At 37.1% G+C, this 27,383-nt stretch overlaps 2 protein-coding genes across 2 annotated transcripts; one reads left to right on the top strand and one right to left on the bottom strand.

Moving 5' to 3' along the window:
• The first annotated feature begins 650 nt into the window (after positions 1–650).
• Positions 651–2,265, top strand: LOC132622833 (homeobox-leucine zipper protein HAT22-like). The gene is made up of 3 exons (XM_060337503.1): positions 651–1,298; positions 1,548–1,627; positions 1,735–2,265. Exons 1-3 carry the CDS (start codon positions 849–851, stop codon positions 2,012–2,014), a joined length of 810 nt encoding a protein of 269 aa, XP_060193486.1. The 5' UTR covers positions 651–848; the 3' UTR covers positions 2,015–2,265.
• Positions 2,266–24,828: 22,563 nt separating this feature from the next.
• Positions 24,829–26,732, bottom strand: LOC132624700 (uncharacterized). Its single transcript, XM_060339439.1, has 2 exons — positions 26,528–26,732; positions 24,829–25,739 (listed from the first exon to the last, which is right to left on the bottom strand). Exons 1-2 carry the CDS (start codon positions 26,730–26,732, stop codon positions 24,829–24,831), a joined length of 1,116 nt encoding a protein of 371 aa, XP_060195422.1.
• Between the last annotated feature and the right edge of the window lie 651 nt (positions 26,733–27,383).

Raw genomic sequence — 27,383 nt, 5'->3', positions numbered from 1 at the left:
TAAAAAAAAGCAAAAAAGAATAAATAAGAGAAGAATCGTCCGAAAGAGAAAAAAATTAAAAGCGGGTGGTAAAGAAGAGTGAAATTTTGGTATGGTGATGGGTGGCCGAGGGCAGACGAATGATTCTCCATTTACATGTGAATCCACGTACTCATTATATGCATTTATTCTTTTGGTATTCCAAAAGTTCAAGTAATGAGAGAGCGTATCCTTGTTTGGTTAAAGAGGCCAATATTGTAATGCAGAGTTAAATATTTCTTTCATTTTCAATTAGAGATTTTAGATTTGACATCTAAAAATAGAATACTCTTTGAAATGGAGCGCATTATTCTCAATATGAAATTTCTCCACATAAATTCGAATTAATTAAATTTCAAAATGAATACTAAACTCGGTATATGGGTACCAAAAAGATAAAAGAGGGGAGGGGGTTAGTTTCTTTATTTGTTGGTCATTACATAATGGAGAGATAGGAGTATAGTGTGGTTCAGATAGTCAACCTATGAAGAGAGAAAGAAATAGACTTTTAATAATTCCTATACACTACTCATTCACTCCTTTGATTAATAATCATAGATTGATAGATAGTCACCCAACCACTCACCCACCCAACCACACCACACCCCCACCTCAAGACACAAAAGTCGTATTCCTTAGTTTCCCTTCAAAGACTCACTTTATACATTTCAAGTTTCAACAAACCCAAGCTACGCCTAATTAGCTAAGCTCCCACTCTTCTCTTCATATATATCCCACCACCCCTTTTCTCTTTTCCACCATTCCTCCTCACAACAAAAGTTCACACTTCTTCACTTTTTTTTTTCTCCTCCTCACTGGTCTTCTTTTCAATGGGTTTTGATGATATTTGCAACACGGGCCTGGTTTTAGGATTAGGCTTTTCCTCAGCAACCGATCAGAAATCAACAAAAATAGCACCACTTGGCAAAGGACCGTCTCTTGGGTTTGAACCTTCGCTAACTTTAAGCCTTTCAGGTGATCGTACCTACGAACAACAAGTTATGAAGAAGGTTAATGTTACGAAGCCGTTGATAAATGATCATCAATCAGCTGATTTATATCGTCAAGATAGTACTGCTGCTTCTTCCTATTCAAATGGTAGTGTGAAAAGGGAGAGAGATGTTGGTAGTGAAGAGACGACGACGGAAATAGAGAGAGTTTCCTCAAGAATTAGCGATGAAGATGATGATGGTTCTAATGCTAGGAAGAAACTTAGGCTCACTAAACCACAATCTGCCCTTTTGGAAGAGAGCTTCAAGCTACACAGCACTCTCAATCCTGTAAGCTCTTCATCTACTTTTCATGACTATTCTCCTCTATATTTTTTTCTTTTTTATTTATGAAAATACACACTGAGTGCACGCGACTCATAATCAACGAGTTCAATTGAATTCAATATTTGAAACGAGAAATCACTAAAATTTCAATCATAATTTTAATATCAATATTCTAAAGACTGAATTTATCAGATTTAGATTCTAGATCCACTTTTGACGAGTACGCTCACCATTGATTTTCTAATTATGCAGAAACAAAAACAGGATTTAGCCAGGGACCTGAATTTAAGGCCTCGCCAAGTTGAAGTCTGGTTCCAGAACAGAAGAGCCAGGTAGGACTAATAATATTCTTCTTCTATTTTTTTTTTTTTTTTTGACATTTTTCTTTCGAAGAAAATAAGGAAACACAAAATTGATGGGATGGTCTATTTTTTCACAGAACAAAGCTGAAGCAAACAGAGGTTGACTGTGAGTTCCTGAAAAAATGTTGCGAGACACTGACAGAGGAAAACAGGAGGCTTCACAAGGAGTTACAAGAACTGAAGGCTCAAAAAATAGCACAACCTTTGTACATGCAGTTGCCGGCAGCCACCTTAACTATGTGTCCTTCATGCGAGAGGATCGGTGGTGTCGGAGAAAATCCAACAAAAAATCCTTTCACTATTGCTCAGAAGCCTCACTTCTACAGTCAATTCACCAATCCATCAGCAGCTTGTTAATTATAGACCCTTATATACTATATAGTATATAATAATAGTAGTATCATGTTTAGAAAAATCTCCCAAACCCGCCACTTTTTTTGGTTAAGGGCTTGTATGAAAATCAAATGACTAGTTCAGTTGTATGTGTAGAGTTAGAGTTGAGGTCACTAATCAATCTTTTTAATTTGTTTTCTTATGGTCCATATTATAAGTCTGTAAATCATTAAGGAATATATACATATGGATGGATTATTATTTATTATATTGTACATCTGTTGATCATTCTTAATTTTTTAATTTAATTCTCTCATGTATATTTTTCTTTTTATTGTGTCTCCGCAATCTTCTCAATTATTGGAGTCTCATGATTAGAGCAAAGGAGGTCCCAAAAGGCAAAAAGGCCAAAAAAAAAAAAAAAAAAAGGAAAATGTGATGAGATGACGATTCGGGTATTATTATCGCCAAACGATTTTTGTGGATTCGTATAATTATCACAAAGGAATGAAATCTGGACGGACCAAAATATTCTGGATATAGAGATGAAGATGATAATGTATTCTTTGAATAACAGGTCATGAATATTTCTCCATTAATTAAGATAAAAAGTGGGTAATGAATATTATGTTGCGCCACTGGATAATACATGATTAGATAGGTGCATGCTTGAAGCATTATCCATCATTTAAGGATAGAAGAAATAAAAGAAAGGAATAGTTAAAAGGATCGATAGATCTTTTACCAAACAAAAAGAGAAAGATAATGATAATTCAGTTGGAGGTGTTTAATGATGATGGGATGATGTGTAATGTAGGGAAAGATAAAAAGGTTGGTATCTAGGTGGGGCTCTGCTCACGTGTATCTGTCTCTAGTTTTGTTAGTTAATTGATAGAGAAAGTGTCTACATGAATAAAGGGTTAGAGGGGCACTGCCGGACTCCTAGAGGCGTGTAGGTAAAGAAAGGAGTGCATGAATAATGATTCACTTATTAATTTAATTACGTAATTCATTTTAACTTGTTCAAATTCCAATTGCTATCTCTAACAATTAATCAGAACTCAATTACAACGTTATTGGCTGAATGAATCGGTTATTCTTTTTTCTTTGAATAAATGTTGTGTTCAAGCCTGCTTACATGCACCTTGATTAATTTCACAGAATATCTGTCACCTCTGATCATTAAGAACAGGTATCAGGTAACTCTGTCCACCAAAGTTCAGACAGGTGAGAAAAAACCAGTTAGTGTTTTCGTCTCTACTGAGATTTAAACTTGAAACCTCATGATTCTCAACTCACTTCATTGACTATTAATATACACCCTCAGATAATTGAACTGGTTATTTAATTTTTGAAAGCCTTCACAATTTCAAAAAAATCGATAATCTAATCCAAGCAGGATTTTTTTTCCAAAAATAAAAATAAAAAATAATCCAAGCAGGAATTGATTAAGCGTATGATTTTTGTTCACCTGAAATCCAACTTGTGATAATATTAATATTCGAAGTGAAATTCTTCTTGTTATTGGACTTTCATTTCGACCTAATATTAGGTTCATTCACTTTGTGAATTGTGATAATGTGTGTGTGAGAGAGAGAAAGAGGGGCAAAAGCGGTGGAAGCTGATGGCCTTGTGAGGTGCCCAAACTTTAAGGGGACCAGTGGGTCACACATCATGTGAAACGCACGCTCATGGGCCCTAGTTTCTAACAATAACTCATTCATTATGAACAACGAGACTTCCATGTATCATTCAGGTGGACTTAGCCTACTTCCCCCCCCATGTGTCTTTCCCAAGCCATCACTTATTCAGAAAATCCGAGTCCTTTCTTTAATTAAAATAATGTTTCCTTGGACCACCCCTATACGAAGTAGACTAAATTATTGGAAACCACACGAAATAGCCAATTACTCGTGATTCAAAAAGAGTGTTTTGTATAGCTTTTAAAAAAATATTAATTTTTAGAAAAAAATAGATAATTTAATTAAATTATTTCTAATTAAATAAGTGTTGCGATTTGATCACTTAACGCTTAATAAGAGCAAATCTGAAAAATAAAGTTAATTCTTTCTTGATTTGATAAGTGAATATTTTTTTTGAACCAATAAAAAAGTTAAGTGGACACTTTTTATGAACCAGAGGGAGTACCTTTTATATATATCTCACTATTTTCATGAATCGATAAGAAAATCTTCTTTTGTAATTGGATGAGATTTATTTTCTTGATGATATTTAATACTTACTTTTTTTCTATTTCATGAATTAATAGGGAGTACCTTTTTTTTCTTACTATTTCAATTTATATAATATAATTTAGTGAATCATTATAGAACTTAAAATAGTAGGTCAGACTTAGCCAAGTGCACGGCAGTGATTGTTCAAACTTCAAACATAAGGTCCAAAGAACTGGTAGAAACCCGAAGCAGATTCGAAGATCAATTTGGTTAGTTTTGATATTGACCATCCTTTTGTTTAATTTTCAAAAACGCTTAGAAACCAAACACCTAGTAATTGAGAGAACTAAAAAGTTTGCGTTTAAAGTTGAAAATTTTTAAGCAAATTTGGTTGATTTTTCCAGAAAGAAACGTTGAAAGTTGAAAGAATTGAGGGGGATGAGTCATTTTTCTTGGGCATAGGCATAGGTCAAGGGAGCAAAAGCATGTGGAGGTAGTATAGATTAGGAAACACGTAATCATGGTTGGTCATGGACAAAGTCTAAGGTGAATCATTGGGAGGATCTATCATGGGTCTTTTTTTGTGGTCCACCTTTGAATTTCATTATTGGTTTCTCTAGAAATGTCTATGTTGGTTTCTATAGTCTTTTGAGAAAAACATACTTAACCAAAAAAATTAAGAATGAGTTGGTGGTTTAATCATCATGAATGTAAATCACCATTAGAAAATTTATGCGTTCGAAGGTCTACGCATTTGTTGAAGAGTCCCACCCACACTCTGAGGGGATGGGTTATCGATCTCTTTGTATGGTTAGGTAATTTTCATTTCATTAGCTAATTTTCAAGATAGACCTCTGGAGGGTTGATAATTTTTAATGTGGGGACAATATATTGGATAACAAGAATTGAGATATTATTAGGGTTTGTCCAAAATTTCTTACCTTATTTGAATTCTTTCATAATTGTGTTTTATTTCAAAAAGATTGAAAAGATCCGTTTTTTGCACAAAACACACAATAACATCCATAAGGTAGTCGTTTAAAAGGTCTTGTTTAGGGGAAGATTTTTTCTCAATAGTTTTATGCTTTTATATTAGTTTTCATACGTAGATCAATTGATCAAACTATATTAGAATTTACGTCTCTTTTAGTATGTTTTTCTTTATCATCTGATTTAGTTTAAGATTTTGCAATTACCAGCTTCCGCATAACGCTATGATTATTTTCGATCCAACACAGTCCTGCTTTAGTACATCTTAAAGCTAGTTAATGAGTCCCTGAGAGCTGATGTGGGACTCTTAACAATATTAAAATATTAACAAAACTTAAGTAATAATTATTAGTAATATATTTAATTTATAAATCTAAGATATTATGTACTAATGTCAGAAATCACGTGTTTGAAAGAAAAAAAGCCAATTTCCTCTGTCTCTTTAAATAAATATCACAAAAAAGAATAACATTCTAAAATCCATAACCATTGAAACACCATAGCATATAGATAGACATGATGGCTTCTTTTGGATAGCTGTTAAATATGTTTACAAGAAAAACAAAAGCGAAGGCGTAAAAAAAGCATATGATAGTTTCTTTTGGAATTGTTAAACACGTGTACAGTTATGCTTAACAATGTCCACTTTGAGACACATAAGTGATTTTATATTTCTAATTATGCACACGCAACTGTACAACAGAGAAAACAAATTAGAGAAACAACCAAAATTGGTCGACAGATGTCAAACGTAGGAAAAATTGTCGGCCTGTCCAGTCTTTGTAACGTAATGCTAAATTGTTAATTAACCAATGCTGGCTTTGGTGACTTAGTATTAAAATTGAAAAACTGTACATAGTTTGATCAATCATGGAAAAACCAACTGATTAGTTGGTTTCAATCTCAATGACATGAAAGTTGAAACTCTCCCGCTAATTCCTTAATCAACATCTAATTTCGCATGCAAAAAAGCATTAGGATATCTTACTTTAGTAATTGTAGTACTAATTATGGAAGCCTTGTCATTAGTTTGATTATTTTTTCCTTTTATACTTAATAACCAGTATTACTTTGCCATGTTGCCTAAAAGCGTGCTTTCATCTCATAAGCAATAATTGTACATAGATAATTGTGAGTCCGCAACCAAAATGCCCCCCCAAAAAAATCATTTTGAACCAAAATACCCCATCAAAAAAAAAAAATGTTACAAAAGTACTTTTAGCGATTACTGCGCTAAAGCAGTTCACGGAGACGGAGCCGTTAACTGCTTTAGCGCAGTATTTTATTGCGTTATAGAAGCAGTTAATTTTTTTTTCCTATAACGCAGTAAAATACTGCGTTATAGAAACAGTACAAAAGAAAAATGGCCAACTTTATTTTTTGCAACACTTAGTGTTTTTTTCCATACTTTGACTAATGATTAGTCGTGTGTCAAGATTCCGAAACGCCAATATTTTATATAGAACCTGATATTTTTTTTTTTTGCGTACAATAATGTAGGCTCAATACATCAAGGATACGTAAACGTTCGGATCGTCATTTTAGGGGTTGAAAAGATGCCCGAAGTAAGTTTTATTTGTAAACTTTAGGTTTAAGTGTTCTATATACATAGACGTCCATTTTTGTTTGAAGACTTGTTGTCATTAGCTTAAGGTTTTTTATTTTTAGGGTTTAGATTTATTGAAAATAAAGCCGTTGCCAAAAGGTTTTTAACTGCTTTAGCGCAGTAAAAGATTTTTTTTTTGTTTGTATAGCGCAGTAAAATAGCGAGCACTAAAAAACAAATTTGACAAACTCTTTTTTTTTTGCAACACTTAGTGTGTTTTCTCATACTTTGACCAACGATTAGTCGTGTGTCAAGACTCCGAAACGTCAATATTTTATATAGAACCTGATATTTTTTTCTGCGTACAATAATGTAGGCTCAATACATCAAAGATACGTATACGTTCGGATCGTCATTTTAGGGGTTGAAAAGGTGCCCGAAGTAAGTTTTGTTTGAAAAAACTTAGTGTTTGACTGTAAGGTTATTTTAGTCAACTTTATATGTCGAGAAAATTAGTCAGCTTTATTTTCAAAAATTAAAACCGCAGAAGTGAAATTGACATTCACAACTACATTATCCCGAAATTTTTACGTTGAAATCTATTGCGTATCATCATATTATAAGTAAAGAAAACTAAAAACTTCACGCCAATATGGGGGGAAATTGAAATTGAATAGGATAACAGGTGTTCAGGTATTTTTTTAAAAATCGGCTCAGCCAAACTGGCTGTTTTCCCGCGTAGATCTCAAAAAAATACGCACGTTAAAAAAAAATGCGTAAAACGGACGTCCGAGCACAAAGTTATGACCATCTAAAGTTTGACCACTTTACAATTAGTTTTTCTCCCTATATTTTTTAGAATTATATTTATATTCAAAATAAAGTTATGTCGTGATTAAAAAATAACACGCTTAAATCAAAACCTTAAAAAATAAAACACTTAAACCTTAAACAAAACTTACTTCGGGTACCTTTTCAACCCCTAAAACGACGATTTGAACATTTACGTATCCTTGATGTATTGAGCCTACATTATAGAACGCAGAAAAAAATATCAAGTTCTATATAAAATATTGACGTTTCGGAGTCTTGACACACGACTAATCGTTGGTCAAAGTATGAAAAAACACTAAGTGCTGCAAAGAAAAGATTTATTAAAATAAGATGTTGCGATCTTTTTATGGAAAAAAACACTAAGTGTTCCTTAAGTGTGTTATTTTTTAATGCGTAACATTATTTCGAATATGTTGCAAAAAAAAAAAATCGCACAAATCGGATGTCCGAGCGCAAAAAACAGCGTATATTCGAAATAAAGTTACGCTTTAAAAAATAACACACTTAAATCTAAACCCTAAAAATAAAAAACTTTAAGCTAATGACAACAAGTCTTCAAACAAAAATGGACGTCTATGTATATAGAACACTTAAACCTAAAGTTTACAAATAAAACTTACTTCGGACACCTTTTCAACCCCTAAAATGACGATCCGAACGTTTACGTATCCTTGATGTATTGAGCCTACATTATTGTACGCAAAAAAAAAATATCAGGTTCTATATAAAATATTGGCGTTTCGGAATCTTGACACACGACTAATTATTAGTCAAAGTATGGAAAAAAACACTAAGTGTTGCAAAAAATAAAGTTGGCCAATTTTTTTTTTGTACTGTTTCTATAACGCAGTATTTTACTGCGTTATAGGAAAAAAAAATTAACTGCTTCTATAACGCAATAAAATACTGCGCTAAAGCAGTTAACAACTCCGTCTCCGTGAACTGCTTTAGAGCAGTAAATTACTGCGCTAAAGGTACTTTTTTCACTTTTTTTTTGTTAGTTATTTTGATTCCACATGATTTTTTTGGGGCATTTTGGTTCTAGACTCGATAATTGTTGGAGAAGTGGCAGGTTATGCACCATATCTACAGCATGTATAAGTAGGTGTGGTATGCAACAACTATTAGATAATAAGTAAATTAAAATAGGACTTTCTTCAAAATCAATAATTGTAATAATATTATAAATAATTTAATATAAGCAGAATTAATGTTATCATTTAAATCTTTCATACTTCTCTTCATGGGCGGAGCCATGTTAGCCGAAGGGTGGTCAGGTGCACACCCTTCGCCGGAAATTACGCGGTGTACATAGGTTAAATGTTAGCTATTATGAGTATATATTTAATTTTGCACACCCTTAGCACAAGTGAGAAGAAAATTTGCACACCCTTCCTCAAATTCCTAGCTCTGCCACTGCTTCTCTTACGAGATATAATTTCAAACCCTGCTATACAAAACTTTAATATTAATACATACGAATAATTATGTGTGTTCGACGGTAGGACGTGTTTTTGAATTAGTCCAAATTCTTGATATTCCACTCCGGAATGAAAGAGAGCGTGTTAAAAAATTACTAACTGTTATGAGTTTGTTTGTCCATTAAGATTACTTAGCCATGTTATCTTAAATAGCTTAGCCATTCCATTAAGTTACTTAGCCATGTTATCTTAGATGGCTTAGCCATTAAGCATATATTTTCCTCTATAAATAGTGGTCATATGTAGAGAATTGGATGAGCAATAAAATCATATATCTCTCTATATATTTCTTCCGTGTATTTACTTTATATTTTTTATTTTATAACACGTTATCAGCACGAGACTCTGTTATCTCGAGCAAATACTTGAAAAGTCTCGAAGGTATTGATTTTTTTTCCCTTTACTAATGGCAAATCTTTCTAAACGTGAATTTGTAGCCTTAGATATATCCGGCAATAGCTATATGTCTTGGATTCTTGATGCCGAGATTCACCTTAATGCGATGGGTCTGGCAGACACCATCAAAGATAAAAAATGAGGCATCAAACCAAGACCGTGCCAAGGCAATGACATTCCTCCGCCATCATCTTGATGAGAATTTGAAAATGGAATATCTCACGGTTAAAGATCCTCTTACGCTGTGGAATGATCTGAGAGATAGATATGATCACCTGAACATGGTCATACTTCCACAAGCACGTTTTGATTGGCTTCATTTAAGGCTACAAGATTTTAAATCTGTTAAGGCATATAATTCTGCAATGTTTAAAATTATTTCTCAGTTGAAATTATGTGGTGAAAATATCACTAATCATGATATGCTGGAGAAAACATTCTCTACTTTTCCTGCCTCGAGTATGCTCCTGCAACAATACCGAGAGATGAAGTTCAAGAAATATTCTGATCTAATCTCACATCTTCTAGTGGCTGAACAACACAATGAATTATTAATGAAAAATCATGAAAGCCGACCCAGTGGTACTGCCGCATTCCCTGAAGTCAAAGAGGTAATTTTTCGCCATTCTAGGCGTGGAAGAGGTCGTGGCCCCAGTCGTGATCATGGTCGTGGTCGAGGAAGGAATTTTAATCATGATTCTCGTCTTGCACCATATAATATCCTTCACCACCAGCAGTGTAAAAGGAATGATGAAAAGCATGAAGCTGTGCAAAAGAAAAATTCAGAAAATAAATGCTTCCGATGTGGAGGAAAAGGGCACTGGTCACGTACCTGTCGTACGCCAAAGCACCTAGTTGAGCTGTATCAAGCCTCCCTCAAAAAGGCAAAAAAGGATGCCGAAGCAAATTTTATTTCTGAAGATAATGTTGAGCCCATGCATCTAGATGTGACAGATTTCTTTGAACTCCCTGAAGGGAAAATAGATCATCTGGTCGGTGATGGATCTGTAATAACTTAGATATTTCATACATGTCGTTTGTATTATCTAATGTGGCTATGTTTCCATAGTTATGTAAATAAAGTGTGTGTAATGCTTTGTTTAATAGTAATATATGTAATAAAGTGTGTGTAATACTTTGTCTAATCATAATATCTACTTCGATGTTTACTTTGTCTATTCTTTCGTTTTGAAGAATATATGGAAAATCCTCAAATATTATTTGGATCAATGACCAATCATGAAGATATTTGTATGATTGATCGTGGAACAACGCATTGTTGACACCCAATTTTGTCCCGCATCTCCTCCGAAATACCTATTTATACTTCTGGTATTTCGAGAAATTAAAAAAATATGCATTTAAGTTTTACTATAATTATTAGTCTTTTATTAACACCCACGTTTTATTTATTCTTCTGCAGTTTATTATTATCATTATTATTATTATTGTTATTATTATTATTATTATTTTATTATTACCCCATTATTGTTATTATTATTAATTTATTATCATTTTGTTATAATCAATAATTGTTATTTATCGTTATTATTTTTTATTTATTTTAATTTCTATCATCTTTATTATTATTATTAATTATTATCATTTTTTAATTATCAATGTTTGTTATTTACCATTATTATTATATCTATTATCACCATTATCATCAACATTATCATTATTACCATTATCATTGTTATTTAGCAGTATTACTACCGTTATTTATTTGCTACTATTATTTAGTATTATTGAAACTTGCATTTCTCGACATTTCTACCAACTTCCTCACACACATCGCATTTATTTAGCACATTTAAATGATAGCGTTTGTTATTAAATATTATTGCACGGTCATTTGCAACATCATATAATTTTTTACCCGGGTCTTTTTATAATTACATATTTCCGTATTAGGTGATATTCTGGCACCCTTAATACATCGTTAATCAAAATGTGTCTCTTATTTAGAAGCCAAACTATTTCTTGCACTCAGTCCGTATTTTGACTTACTGGACCCCAAATCAAAGTCCGATTAATTCCTAATATTTTGGACTAGACCATATTTTTATCTCAATTTTTTTAGATCAGTCCATGTTTAATTTACTGGTCCATTCTTTTAAATACCCAGTCTAAAATTTGACCCGGTCCACAAATGGACCGGGTCCAATTCATTTTCAGCAAAAGTAAGGGAAACCCTTTTAGGGTTCCCCCTTTCATTTCCGCCTCTTTCTCTTCTTTCTCTCTCCGCCTCCCCTCTTCTCTTTCTCTCTTTTTTCTTTTCCCTCGTCTCCCTCGCACCCCGCTCCTCTCCACTTACCCCTGTCCCCGCGCCTCTGTCACCCACTCATCTCTGTCCCCCCACGCTCTCTTCCTCCTTTTCTAAAACCCTGATCACAACCCTATAAAGAAGGGGGAATTGAGAGAAAAAAGGGACGGCAACAAAGGAGGAGAACAACGAGGAGGAAGAAAGAAGAAAGGAAATCAACGAAAAAGAAACAGAAAGAGAGGGGGGGACTCTTTTTTTTATCTGGGTTTGATTCATAAAAAAGGGGATAATTTACTATCCTCAACATTTCTACTTTACCTATTCTAAATCTGGGATTTTGTTTGTTTTTTTTGAATGGTTTATTTTTTTTAAGAACAAGAAATCCGAACATCAGAAGAGGATTTAGAACCCAAGAAACAAAACATCAATTTTGATCAATAATATAGCCACATATTACTCTATTTTTACTTTCTAATCTGAAGCCTTAATTACTTTAATCGTTTTCGAGTTCGAGTAGATTCGACGACCTCGACATCTCAGTTCATTGCGCACAAAACAGGTAAACTTCGATATAATTGTCACTCGTGATCTTTAATTTCTGCTTGTTTAAGATTTTTAGTTTACTCAGCTGTATGTTCAGTGGTTATGTAATTTCGCTGTCGTCGTGTTGTTTGTTTGATGTTTGGAGCTATTAGGATAGAACGTTAATCGCCAAAAAATGAATTTGAAAGATGCATATCGTAATTCGGATGTTTAGATTGAATTCCCAGAACTTAGAACCCATTTAGAGCCGAATATACATGGGTATACAATGAGCTATCAAGATAAGGCGAAGGCATACACTCGATATACGTCTGCTATACACATTATGGTGTGTATATCTTAGGTATATCATGTATATGATTGAAACAGGCCAGCACTGTCCCTCCTTCACTCTGTTTGTTCAAGCAATATACACTGATATGTATATAATCTTCTTGGGTTAGATACGATGCAATGATTACATGATATGTCGATGTTGTTTGCTGTTTCGATTTGGCCTCTAGTTTACGTTCTATGCTCAATCCCATTAGCAACTATGTATTAGGCCCAGTTCTATTTGTTTTGTCTGATGAGTATGTCTTATATGAAATTAAATATGTCTTAGATCCTGATATCAGTTATGCGCGAGTGTTTCGTTTATGAAAATTTATGAAATAAATCATGTCTGTGCTGTCTCTGAATATCATACTCTAATCCCCACGACTTGAAGTGAAACCTTTCGTTGGTTCAAATGATCAGATGAACTTAAGGCTGTTTGCAGTAAAAGGGAAAAATCAAGACTTATCCTTTCTGTTAGTAGGAGTTGGCATGGTCTACTCTTTGGTTCATAGACACGGATAAGTTCTATGCTAATTACTTGCTTATAGTTAGTGAATTTAAATTCTGCTTAGTGAGCATATTGTTAAATCTGCCTGCATACTTTATTTATAAGAGTTTACTTGCTTAAATAACTCTGTTGTACCTATTTAACTGAGGCTGTTTGTGCCATGTATAATTGAACTTGCTTGGTATATCGCCCCTGTCCTAAACTGTTTGGTATTGTCTTTCTTTCCTATATATGTTGCTGTTATTTCTGAAATATGGCATGAATCAAAACTTAGTTCCTTATAATGCGATGGGTATTTGATAGAAGTGAGAATCATCTTAACTCTGTGTTGAAAGAATCCTTGTACAAAATGCTCTGTTCACTCTTAATGTCTTCCATGATAGATGCTGCATTATTGTACAAGTATCATGACTTGACATTCCCTGTAATTTGCCTTTGTTTCCTATTGACTTGGTAGGCTTTATGGTGTATAATAACTGGTTGACCTGGTATAAATATGATGAAGAATAAAATCAAATAGATAAACTGATCAGGAATATTAATAAGAGTACCATGTATTCAGAACTCAGCCTGGCTTATTTCATTTGATAAAGGCAAATCAAGCTAAAATAAGACCTATAGAATACTGATATCAGGACTATAATGCTTAAAATCCTCCACTTGGGCATGATCTCTGGGTTGGGTTTGACTAAATAGGCCTTTAGAACTAGTGGAAATCTAAAATGCTTACCATATGACCTATTTGTGAAACAAATATTTTGTTGTCTTTGCATCTGCACATTGCATTTTGGGGACCTGTTTTATTACCAGCTGAGTCTTTATCCTTTTTTCGAATCCAGTTGTGCGAAATACTTAAAGGTTTGATTAGGTCGAGTGTTTAGAGGATCACTATTTAGAATCAGGTTTAATCCAGGGCCATTTGGTTACTTGCTTGCCTGAAATACCTTTGAATCTTGTTTAAAGATCTTGAATGCCTTAAGGTGAGAGTTGACACTAGTCTTAATCAACATATTTGTTTGTCCAGACCTAAAATTTATAAAAGGAGTGAATCAAGTTGTTAATCTGAATCTATATTTTGAGTCATGAGATTCCTACGCAGCTTTATCTGAAACAAAATTGGTTCAGGGTTAAAATGGAAATCTACTTACTGTCCTTCTGTTGAATTATTTGTGCTTTGGTCTGAGTTTAATACGTTGTCCATATGTTTAGTTATTACTACTTGACATATTGTCTCATATACACTTTCTATGACTTGGTCGAACAAAGTCTACAATACGATACAACCCGTTGAGTGTTTAGATTAGTTTGTGGGGGTTCGTTGAAATGAAGTTTACAATATAGTATGCTTAGATTTCATACTGGCCCACATTTGGTTCTTAATGAATTTCAGTTAACGCTCTAAATTCCCCCGTATTAATTCTGCCGCTACTGTTTGCGTATGGGTGCATACGAAAAATGATGTTTGCCCATTATTAAAATATATCTCAATTATAAGTTGTGGCTCAATAGGAGCCTGGACAATAATGATGTACTGTCAACATGTAAACTTTTTTCTCTTTTATAAAAACTTGATTTGGGTTTCGCTGTTCCACTATATATTGTAATCCCAGGTTAACTGCCATCTCTTACTAATTAAATCTATACACAAGGTGTATAGACATATACAAATGTTTATATAATTCAGTGTATATTGCGCTGTATATCACATATAACTCTCTTGTATATCTTCACTTTACTAATCGTTTTTCTTTCGTGTTTATGCATGACTATCGCATATGAGTCTCTCGGACTCGTCTTCCTCCGTGTTTGGTGTTGGGCTAAAAGCCCAACATGGCCTCTTCTTGTCCAGCTTGCCACAGCAACAACAACAAAAAAAAAGGGATTTTCTGGGCTGCAGCAGCAGTCCATAAATGGACCGTCCCATTTGCTCTTTTTCCTTCTATCTTATTTTGTTGTATTTCTTATTTACCTTGTATGACTAACGTTTTATCTTTTAGGTAATTTAGATAAATTCTAGACATTAAGAGTTTAGTTTAATAATGGGTAGTTAATTCCACAAAATTACATTCATTTCTAGTCATGTTCTAAACTACTTATATAGTATCTATAACATTTATTTGGAGTAGTTTTTAAATAGCATGACTATATATTTGGGTTTAAAGAAACATTTCTCATTATTACCATCTTAGGAATTTGAAAATATCACCAACACACAAAATATGAATCCAATTGTATTTTATAAGCGTTTTCAAGATTTACTAAAATTATACACTTTTTTAGCTGAAATTGGTTAAATAAAGAATAAAATAAAAAAATAGAAAGGAATTCATGGCCTTTTCATCATACTTGAGAATATAAGTTCAGGCATTTTTCATACTATCATATTCATATAATATCTTTTACTTAGAGGTTACATTTGCCACATTATTTTTAAAGAGACTATTATTCATATGCAAATCATTCTATTTTCTACAAATCTTATTGTTGAATGACATTACTATATTTTTCATTTAAGGCTTTAGCAATATTTTTGAGTCTCATTTAACATTTAGAATCTTCTTTTACACAAATTATTACTTTTCCACAAGTATTATACATTTCTACTCTCGTTTAAAATTTTAACAACGTTTATAAGTCGTATTTCAAAATAGCATTAAAGGTACTCTTTCATACGAGTTATTATTATTTTTTATAAATTCTATTTCAAATAGCGTTCTTACATATTTATCTATAACTTTAGCCATACTTATAAAATTACTTTTCCTTTTTTTTATAATACTATATTTACTTAGCCTAATTAAATTTTAGTCCGGTCGGTTAACCATTGTTAATGGGTCTTAAAAGGTGCCTAATACCTTCCCTTTAGACTAATTGAACCCTTACCTAGAATCTTAAGTTTCGCAGACCTTAAACAGAGTTAACTTTAAACATTAACTTTAATAAATTTTAGGTGTCCTAATTCACCATAAATAATTAGGTGGCGACTCCTTAACATAACACAAACAAAAAACAGGAATCTCCAATACGTCATACTTCTAATTTTAACCTCCGGGTAAAAATGGGGTGTGACACGCATGCCATATTCAAAGATGAGAAATATTTTTCTCACTTGCGTAGAAAAAGGGGGAATATTAATACAATTTCTGGCAATTCGAAATTAATTGAAGGCTCCGGAAGAGCTACTATATTTCTACCTAAGGGGACAAAACTTGTTATAGAAGATGCATTATTCTCTTCTAGATCCCCAAGAAACTTGTTGAGTTTCAAAGATATCCGCCGTAATGGGTATCACGTCGAGACATTAAATGAAACAAATGATGAATATCTTATTATTACAAAGAATGTCTCCGGCCAGAAATATGTTTTGGAGAAATTACCAACTTTGTCTTCTGGCCTGTACTATGCAGAAATTAGTACAATTGAAGCACACTCAATCGTAAACCAGAAGTTTAACGATTCAGGAACTTTTGTGCTTTGGCATGACCGAATGGGTCATCCTGGATCAATAATGATGAGACGAATTATTGAAAATTCAAAAGGCCATCCACTTAAGAACCTGAAGATTCTTGAAAGTAGTGAATTTTCATGTGTCGCTTGTCATCAGGGCAAATTGATAACCAGGCCATCACCAATGAAAGTTGACGTTGAATCCCCTGTTTTTCTAGAGCGTATACATGGGGATATATGTGGACCTATTCACCCATCTTGTGGGTCATTCAGATATTTTGTGGTTCTAATAGATGCGTCTTCGAGATGGTCTCATGTGTGCCTCATATCGTCTCGCAACCTGGCGTTTGCGAAATTATTGGCACAAATAATACGCTTAAGGGCACAGTTCCCAGATTATCCTATAAAGGCTATATGTCTTGATAATGCTGGAGAATTTACATCCCAAGCTTTTGATGATTGTTGTTTATCAGTTGGGATAAAGGTTGAACATCCTGTAGCACATGTTCATACCCAAAATGGCTTTGCTGTGTCATTTATTAAGCGTTTGCAATTGATAGCAAGACCATTACTTATAAAAATACGGTTGCCTACAACCGTCTGGGGTCATGCTATCTTACATGCAACATCTCTTATTCGTCTCAAACCGACTCATTATAATAAATACTTCCCATCACAATTAGTATTTGGTCATGAACCAAATATTGCTCATCTCCGAATCTTTGGCTGTGCTGTATATGTGCCTGTAGCACCACCACAGTGCACTAATATGGGCCCCCAAAGAAGGTTAGGAATATATATTGGGTTTGGATCACCCTCCATTATTCGCTATCTTGAGCCATTGACGGGAGATTTATTCACTGCCCGATTTGTAGATTGTCGATTTGATGAAACAAATTTTCCACAATTAGGGGGAGAGAGAAAATAAATCAAAAGAGAAATTGTGTGGAGAGTTCCATCACTATCTCGTTTTGATCCACGTGCCCCTATATGTGAGCAGGAGATCCAGAAGATCATCCACTTGCAGAAAATAGCAAATCAAATGCCAGACGGATTTACTGATTTGAAAAGAATAACTAAGTCGCATATCCCTGCAGAGAATGTGCCTATTCGAATTGATGTTCCAAAGGGACAATCTACTAGTGTCATAGCCTCTGAATCTCATCCACGCCTAAAGCGTGGTAGGCCATTGGGCTCCAAGGATAAAAATCCTAAAAAAAGAAATACAAACAATGATCAGAATGACACTATGAAAGATCTCATGAAGAGATTCAAGATCTGATTAATCCTGATATTCCTGAAGAAATCAGCAAACCCGAGACTCTAGTGAGTAAAGAACTATCATTAAGTTTTACTAGTGATGAGGGCAACTTGAATCATTCGAAAATTGTGGTGAATAGTGCTTTTGCATATAATGTTGCACTAAATATTATGAAAGGCAGTGAGGATCAGGAACCTCAATCTGTCGAAGAATGTCGACGAAGATATGATTGGCCAAAATGGCAAGAAGCAATTCAATCAGAATTGAATTCACTTGCTAAACGTGAGGTTTTTGGACCTGTAGTCCAAACGCCTAATGGTGTAAAACCAGTTGGCCACAAATGGGTCTTTGTACGGAAAAGAAATGAGAGAAATGAAATTGTGCGATACAAAGCACGCCTTGTTGCACAAGGATTCTCTCAAAGACCCGGCGTTGACTATGAAGAAACGTATTCACCAGTTATGGATGCTATAACATTTCGATACCTCATCGGTTTAGCTGTCTATGAAGCCCTTGAAATACATCTGATGGATGTGGTTACAGCTTATCTTGCTCACTTGATAATGAAATTTATATGAAAATCCTGAAGGATATAAAATGCCTGAAGCGTTTGGTTTAAAGTCTCGGGAAATGTATTCAATCAGATTACAAAGATCATTATATGGTTTAAAACAATCAGGGCGCATGTGGTATAATCGCCTAAGTGAGTACTTGATAAATGAAGGATATATAAATGATGCCATTTGTCCATGTGTTTTTATCAAGAAAACAAAATCGGGGTTCATTATACTTGCTGTTTATGTTGATGACATAAATCTCATTGGAACTCCAGAAGAGCTCCAAAAGGCGATTGAATATTTGAAGGAAGAATTTGAGATAAAAGATCTCGGAAAGACAAAACTCTGTCTTGGTTTGCAAATTGAACATTTCGCAAAAGGGATCTTTATCCATCAATCTGCCTATACTGAGAAAGTTTTAAAACGGTTTTACATGGACAATGCGCATCCTTTAAGTTCTCCTATGGTTGTTCGCTCACTTGAAGTGAGCAAAGATCCGTTCCGACCTCAGGAAGAAAACAAAGAGCTACTTGGTCCTGAAGTACCATATCTTAGTGTAATAGGTGCACTTATGTATCTTGCTAATGCTACAAAACCTGACATCGCGTTTTCTGTTAATTTGCTAGCAAGATATAGCTCTTCTCCTACACAGAGGCATTGGAACGAGATTAAGCATATATTGCGATATCTGAAAGGAACTAGCGATATGGGTCTGTTTTATGCTAACAATAGTAGTACAGATCTAGTTGGTTATGCCGATGCAGGTTATTTATCTGATCCACATAAAGCTCGATCTCAAATGGGCTATCTGTTTACATGCGGAGGTACTGCTATATCATGGCGATCGACAAAGCAGTCCATTGTTGCTACTTCTTCAAATCATGCTGAGATAATCGCTATTAATGAAGCAAGTAAAGAATGTGTGTGGTTGAGATCAGTGATGCATTTCATCAGAGAAAGATGTGGCTTGAAGTGTGATACAAAAATACCCACAGTATTATATGAAGATAATGTTGCATGCATAGCTCAATTAAAAGGAGGTTTCATAAAAGGAGATAGAACGAAACACATTTCACCAAAGTTATTTTTCACACATGATCTCCAGAAGAATGGTGATATTGATGTGCAAAAAATCCGTTCAAGTGACAATCCTGCAGATTTGTTCACCAAATCTTTGCCAACTTCAACTCTTGAGAAGATGATTCAAGATTGGAATGTGAAGGCTCCGACATCTGAATCTTGGTCTTCGTCAGGGGGAGTGAAATACGCGTTGTACTCTTTTTTCCTTAACCAAGTTTTGTCCCATTGGGTTTTCTTGGTCAGGTTTTTAATGAGGCAGCTCTCAAAGCGTATTACTAGATATGTGTACTCTTTTTCCTTTATTGAGGCTTTTTCCCACAGGGTTTTTCCTAATAAGGTTTTAACGAGGCACATCATCTAATTAATGGACATCCAAGGGGGAGTGTTATGAGTTTGTTTGTCCATTAAGATTACTTAGCCATGTTATCTTAAATAGCTTAGTCATTCCATGAAGTTACTTAGCCATGTTATCTTAGATGGCTTAGCCATTAAGCATATATTTTCCTCTATAAATAGTGACCATATGTAGAGAATTGGATGAGCAATAAAATCATATATCTCTCTATATATTTCTTCGGTGTATTTACTTTATAATTTTCATTTTATAACACTAACCTTATTTTAGTCCACGATTGTGGTTATATAGTTTTCAAAGCAACTTGACAAAATATAAATTCCTTTGCTTTTGCTTCATTATCATTTATTTATTCCCAATGGAATTTTCCATCGGCATAAAAGACACGATCATAATAAATTCATAATTGACCAGGAAAGATACAAGGAGAAAAGCAAATCTCAAATGATTTAGCAACTTGAAATATGTGTTGCTATTTGCTATGAGGCCATGTAGCGTTGCTTCGGTGTCAACTTCATCTATCAACTTCATTATATTGTCAGGTAAACAGTGGCGGATCTAGATTTTTCATTTAGGGTGTTTGGAAAAAGAAAAAAAGCTAAATATATATTGTAATTTTTTTCCAAGAGTGTTCAAAAATTAATATATGCACATAAATACAGAAAATTTACCCTATATATACATTGTAATTTTTTGCCGAGAGTGAACACCCTAGCCCCCAAGTAGATCCGCCCCTGCATGTAAATCATGACCATCATGAAATAATTACTCCATCCGTCTAGTTACTTGTAAAGAGAATAATACATTTATATATTTGAAAATATCTAACTATAAATTTCTCATTTTATTTTTAATGAGAAGCATTTATAGTCATACAAATATTATGATACGACTAATTTAAAATTACAAATTTCAAAAATCTCTCTTTTTAACAAATTTCATGGTGAGTCAATCTATATCACATTATTTGAAATGAAGGAAGATAATATATATAGCTTGAGATAGTCAAGCCTCAATCAATTGGAGGTCCACGGACGTGTAATATTTTAAAGGTGGAGAATAAATCGAAAATTAAAACAACCCTTCTAAGAATTATATAGGGGACCATATTTTGATCTCCGATCCTCTGTTTAATTTGGAGCATCTCTATCACTAATGAAGACTCTCCACGTGGCTTTTAAATAAACGAATAATCATTTACAAATTATTAACATGTTATTATGCGTTTTGGGTTGATACTTGTATACGGTGAAAATCGGGTCAACGTAAAACCGGTGAGACCGGGGGCCGAGGGTAAGTCCAAATGAGCACGAGTATGTTCGGTCTTTTCTTCAGACCGGGGGGATTGCACCGAATGCGGCTGACCCGAGATAAGAGAAGTGCATCCGTTGATCCGGTGTCTCCTAACCAAACTCAACGTAGCCGTTAGTCCGGTTTCTCCAAGTCAAACTCAGGTCGGCGTTGGTCCGATTACTTCACGTCTGAACTAAACGTGGTCGTTGGTCCGGTTAATCAGTTGCGGTGCTGCCACGCGTTAAGACCGTTTTGTCATTTTGTATTGACAACCGTACGGGTGTCAGACGGTATTGTCCTATCTCATCCTTTTAGGGTTTCTTTATTCTAAAAGGCTTTGTATTGTATTCAAGGCCCATGAGTCAAACCTATAAATAAAGGACATTTTCCTACTTTGAGGGGTTGACTTTTTCAGATCTAGAACATTGTAATAGAAAAATATATATTGAATCTCTCTCTTTCTCTGATTTTAGTCCGGATCTGTAGTTTTCTTTGACTTTGTTCATCCATTCAATACTCTATATATATTGCCCCCCCCCCCCACACACACACATATATATATATATATATAGAGCAAACAAATCCATATATATTTCGTATCAACCAAAAGTAGATTAAATTTCATCCACATATCATATACCTCACTTACAAATTCAATTGTTACCGAAATTCGGGGTAAACAGTTTGGCCCCCACCATGGGGCTAGGATAATAGTGATTTTTTAGTCTTTCGTTCTACCTCTTTTTACCCGTTTGATAAAGGAATCTTCTGCCAATGCTTGCAAAAAAAGGACCAAATGGCAAGCAGCGGACAATCTGGTCACGTCAACAACAATGAAATTGTGGCCGAAAACGAGAACAGTGAGTTACGGAACCTACCAGCAGAACCAATCGATCCAAATTTTGTTGATTCGAGGGAAGACCGCAACCGGCAGAACACCGTGAACCAGGAGAATGCCACATTACCGGCCATTGATCCCTTGAATACTCATAACTCAATTACTTTATCTCGGGCCCAAGGGCGGAAAGCATCGGATACTCCGGATGAGATTAACTTACATTTAATTTTTAAAATGTTGCAGGAACACGGAACCGCCATAGCCGAAAAGGGAATTGCAATAGCTCAGCTGCAAAGCAAAAATGATAAGGCAGCTCCGGAGAGGTCGAAGGGCGTCACCGAATCGAGAAAGGATGAAACACGGATAGTCGAGAGTAATGGATCGGGAGCCGGTTCATCCACCGAAGTTCTGAAAATGCTCGAAACCTTGGAAAAGCGGGTAGATTCAACTGAGAAGAGGGTGGAAACATATAAATCTCGGGTGGATCAGATCCCGGGGGCTCCGCCGATTCTAAAAGGGCCGGATTCGAAGAGGTACATTCAAGGACCTTTCCCTCCAAGTGCGACTTCGAAGTTGATCTCGAAAAGGTTCAAGATGCCGGATATCCAAAAATATGATGGTACAACAGACCCACAGGAGCACGTGACTTGGTACTCCTGTGCTATAAAAGGCAATGATGTCGAAGAGGATGAAATTGAGTCCGTTTTGTTGAAAAAATTTGGGGAAGCACTATCGAAAGGGGCGCTAACCTGTTATGACCATCTACCCGAGCATTCAATCACTTCCTTCGAAATGCTCGCAGATGCATTCATAAAAGCCCATGCCGGGGCTAAAAAGGTGCATGCACGGAAGACGGACATCTTCCGCATAGCCCAAAGGGATGATAAGTTGTTGCGAGAATTTGTGAATCGTTTCCAAAGGGAACAGATGGAGCTCCCTCCGGTTTCGGAGGAATGGGCTGCATAAGCTTTTACCAAAAGGCTTAATCCTCGGAGCTCGACGGCCTCATTCAAACTGAAAGTAAACTTGTTGGAATATGAGGTTGTAACTTGGGCAGATGTTCATAACAGGTACGAATCAAAGATTCGGGTAGAGGATGACCAACTCGAGCTTCCCCCGGGACCCATTAACACAAAGCTCTGAAAGGTCGAGGAAAGTTTACGAGCCGGAGACGCGATTATCGAGGGAAAGATACCGCCCATACTCTCATTCGAAAAAACCAAGCTTCAGATCGGAAAGATCAAAGGTTGGCCCCGGCCACTTCTCCGGTCGGGGTGATAAACTGGCCGAGCGCCCGTCGAACAGTCGAGGTTTATTATTTAGAAGCGATGCCGGGAGTTCGGCTAGCAACAAAGACCCGCCAAGGATATCGGAGTACAACTTCAACATCAATACCTCGGATCTCGTCTCGGCTATCGCCTTATCACGAAAGCAAGATGGCCAAGGCCATTGAGGTCAGACCCGGGTGGAGGTGGCTCGCTCATTGAAGAATGGCCACCTTCGAGAATTCCTGAGTGAACGAGGGAAAAACCACTACAAAGAAAGGGAATCTCACAAACGGGCCGAACCAGTGGAACCTCAACATGTGATCAACATGATAATTGAGGGAACAGATGCTCCTCGAGGGCCGGTTATGAAATAAACAAAGGTTTCAGTTGTACGTGAGAAACGCAACCGGGATTACGTACCCGAGGGTTCCATTTCCTTAAGCAACGAGGATGCAGAAACCATCATTCAACCGCGCAATGATGCATTGGTAATTTCTATTCTTATTTTCAAATCACAAATTAAACTTATTTTTATTGACCCAGGTAGCTCGGCCAACATCATCCGGTGGAGAGTGGTAGAACAGCTAAGGCTACTCGACCAGACTGTGCCGGTAGCCCTGATCCACCCGATATGGTTGGAGCCGGAGTTCTCGAAAACCATTTTCTCGGAATTCTCAGACTCAGCATCAAGAGCTTTTTTAGCCACCTCCTCCATTGATTTGGCTTCGTTTATCCGAGCTATGAGGTCCTCTAATCCTTTTTGGGCCTTTTCGAGGGTAGCCTTCCGGGACTTCCACCGTTCATACTCGACCAAAATCGTGGTACGAGTCTCGGCAGCCTCTATGTCGTTAAGAGACTCTTCTAAATCGACCTCAGTTTTTTCCAATTTAAGTGATAGTTCAGACCGCTCTCCAAGAAGAACTAACTGAATGTGGTTAGCCGACTCAAGCTCGGCCTGAAGCACGTCATTGGCCTTGGCTGCCTCCTCGAACTTGCTCTTGAGCTCGGCACTAATCCGAGCTCGATCCTCAGCCTTCTGTTTAACCACCCTCAACTTCTCCTTGTCTTTAACACTCTCGGATTCAAGATGTTGATGCCTTTCTGCCATCTTCACGACATCAGCCTTGACCGAATCGAGTTCGCTTCAAAGTTGGGAAATAGTGGCCTCGAGTTCAACAAGCCTTGAAATAAAACGGACATTGTCTTTGTCGAGGACGACATTATGCGCTTAAAGGAGCCGGTTCTTTTCAACCATGTCGGCTAACTCGACCTTCAAACGAAGAGTTTCGGCCTTAGCCGCCTTGAGCTTGGGTTGAAGGTTGGAAAGAGTGGCGGCCCGACTCAATTGGTCTTATTTTTCTTGCAGGAGGAGTCGATACTTCTCTGTTTATCGATCCTGGGCATCCAGTTGGCCCTTTAAGTCATCGACCTTGTGTTGGGCTCGGACAAAGCCCTCATTAACAAGCACAACACTCTACAGAATAAGAAAGGAAATCATGTTAAGGAATTGAAAATCACACATCTATATTATGAAAGGACGAACGAAGAATTTACCTGGTTGCCCGTATGCATGCCTTCGTTGATAAGCTACTGCCAAGGAACCCCGACCATCTTCTCCTTGTCAGAATCTGAAATAAGGGGCCTTAGATAACTTGCAACCCCCACAGGACGGGATAACAAACTTCAATCCTCGGGGACGGTGACCACTAAAATAGCTACGAGATTGTTCCTCGCACCCTTTTTTGTGGACCGGCTAGCCGGCCTCGTGACTCGAGGAATGGGAAGATGGCCAAACCCGAAAACTTCCTTGGTTGCTGGAGGGGTATCCGAGAACATGTCATCGAGGTTATCAGACCTCGGCACAGGAGTAGGAGAAGTTGGAGAAGCCCCAACGGTCTCGGTGAAAGCAGGTGCCTCGGATGTTGTAGTTGGGTCACCACCGGGCAGTGGGCATGTATCCATTGGAGCCTCAGTATCGGGGGCCGACTCTGCTCTTTGTTCGGCCTCAATATTCGAAGATGGAGAAGCCCCAACGGTCTCGGTGGAAGCAGGTGCCTCGAATGTTGCAGTTGGGTCACCACTGGGCAGTAGGCATGTATCCGTTGGAGCGTCGGTATCGGGGGCCGACTCTGCTCTTTGTTCGGCCTCAATATTCAAAGATGGCCCGGATCTTCTAGGCCTCTGCAGGGGAATCTCTTCGGGTGAAGCGTCAGATGAAATGTCAATGAATTCAATGGACCTTAGAGGAGTTGGAAAAAGAACTTCTTCCCCACCTGTGTACGGAGCAGGAACGGAAGGTCCTTCCTCAGCTGTAGGAAAGGGCGGGATGGTGGCTTCCTCCTCCAGAAAAGAGGCGACGGAAGGGCCCTCACCATCCCTTTGAATAAGAAAGTCGGACTCTGATTCATCCCTCAAAGTCCGAACAACGCTCCTTGCCTTTTTCTTTGGTTTCTGCCCTTTGTCCGAAGGCTTTCTCCGTCTCTTACCGACAATAGCAATGAGCCGAGATGACCCTGCCGTATCAAATTCAGGATCCGGTGCAGCTGGCTCGGCTGCAGGTTCCGGTCTTGGCTCCACTGAGCCCTTGGGTAAACCTGAATACCGAAGGGGTTATAAGATAGAAAAGGAAAGAGAGAAAAGGAAAGAGGGAGGATGCAATATATACCAAATCAAGGAGAAGATTATCGTGATTTTGGGCAACCCATCGGCCACGCGACAGGTCCCCCCATGTCCGTTGTTCATGAGTGTGTTGACTAATGATTGCTCCAACCCATTCGGTGAGGTTCCGGATGGCCGGAGGTATCCATGCCTCTGCTGATAAAAAGAAAAAATGGGAGAAATCACATGTATGCAAGGGAGCAAGTGGTGACAAGGCATGGAGGAAGAATAATTATAGAAGGGAGAACTGAGAAACTTACGCCTATCATTCCACTTCTCCGGAAAGGGCATGTACTCGGTTGGAATAATGTCCGCGGTCCTTACCCGGACATAGCGTTCCAACTACCCCCGATCTCTGTCCTCGTCGAGTTTGGAAAAGATTGGGTTCCGACCTCGCTTGGCGAGCTTTATCACTCCCCCTCGGAAGAGTCTTGGGGAATATAACCGGATGAAGTGCGCCATTGTGAATTCCCTTTTGATGTTATTGGCCAATAACCGGAGGCAGGCCACGGTCCTCCAGATAATCGGCCCAATTTGGGTCAAGGTCACGTTGTGCGTCCGACACATGTCCAAAATAACCGGATCAATTGAAGGGTTGAGTTTGAGCGTAAATGGACAAGTGTAAAAGTATAGGAAACCTTCTCTATGGTCGGTAACAGACTCGTCGGGCCCGGGGGAGAACACTTATACCGGACGATTATCCCATCCGCAATAATAGACGAACGGTATCGCCTTACGTCGAAACCCCTATCCGCAATCGGAGAAGGCTTCTCGACGTCAAATTCGTGGCTGTAGTTGGGTCTGGACGGCACAATGTCCAAAGCAGTCAGTTCAACAAATGTTTTTTCCTTGGGTTTTGAGGCTGGCTCGGCTCCTTGAGAAGAAACCGCGGGAACGTCCTGGGAAGTAGTTTCGGTGTTGGCAGACATTTTGAAGGTGTGAAAGAGAAGATTTGAGAATTTGAAGTGGGAGAGGTAAAATTCAGAAAACGAAACAATGGAGGAGATGTAAGAAGGATGGAAGAAGCAGTTGAAGGATGCAAAATGGCAAATGAAAGAGGTAGCAAAGATGCTGTTACGATCAAAACAACAAATGAAGAGAAGTTGAAGTTGGGTTTTGCGCTCAAGAAGACGAGAAACAAAGGAGCAAAGAATTGAGTAAGTGAAGAACTGAAAATGAAAAAATGAAACGGCTAAGGGCCTTATATAGGCGTGGAACTATAGCGGTTACAGAGAGCAACCAATCGGGCGGCGACACATGTCCCACAATTAATGAGACGTGATATGAAGCGACGTGCGTTACGGCGGTTCCTGAGGTCGGCCATTCGGGACGGGACACGTGGCCAATGTCAGAAGGACGTGACATAACTGTTCCCGCCAAATTACAAAATAAGAACGAGCTTGTGGAATCCCGGTTTTGTGACTTATCCACTTCCTGTTACTCCGGTAAAACTACGATCCGGAAAGTGTGAGGACTATCTGTATACGGTGAAAGCCGGGTCAATGTAAGACCGGTGAGACTGGGGACCGAGGGTATGTCCAAATGAGCACGAGTATGTTCGGTCTTTTCTTCAGACCGGG

This window comes from Lycium barbarum, chromosome 12 (assembly GCF_019175385.1).
Source record: "Lycium barbarum isolate Lr01 chromosome 12, ASM1917538v2, whole genome shotgun sequence".
Classification (NCBI taxonomy): domain Eukaryota; kingdom Viridiplantae; phylum Streptophyta; class Magnoliopsida; order Solanales; family Solanaceae; genus Lycium; species Lycium barbarum.
Note: the sequence above shows the minus strand (reverse complement) of the source record. Positions and strands in the feature narration are given on the sequence as shown.

Coding starts and splice junctions, on each gene's coding strand:
- LOC132622833 (XM_060337503.1), top strand. CDS start 849: ATGGGTTTTGATGATATTTGCAACACGGGCCTGGTTTTAGGATTAGGC. Junction 1,299..1,547: donor TACACAGCACTCTCAATCCT/GTAAGCTCTTCA, acceptor CTAATTATGCAG/AAACAAAAACAGGATTTAGC. Junction 1,628..1,734: donor TTCCAGAACAGAAGAGCCAG/GTAGGACTAATA, acceptor ATTTTTTCACAG/AACAAAGCTGAAGCAAACAG.
- LOC132624700 (XM_060339439.1), bottom strand. CDS start 26,732: ATGTCTGCCAACACCGAAACTACTTCCCAGGACGTTCCCGCGGTTTCT. Junction 25,740..26,527: donor TTTCGACGTAAGGCGATACC/GTTCGTCTATTA, acceptor TTCGGTATTCAG/GTTTACCCAAGGGCTCAGTG.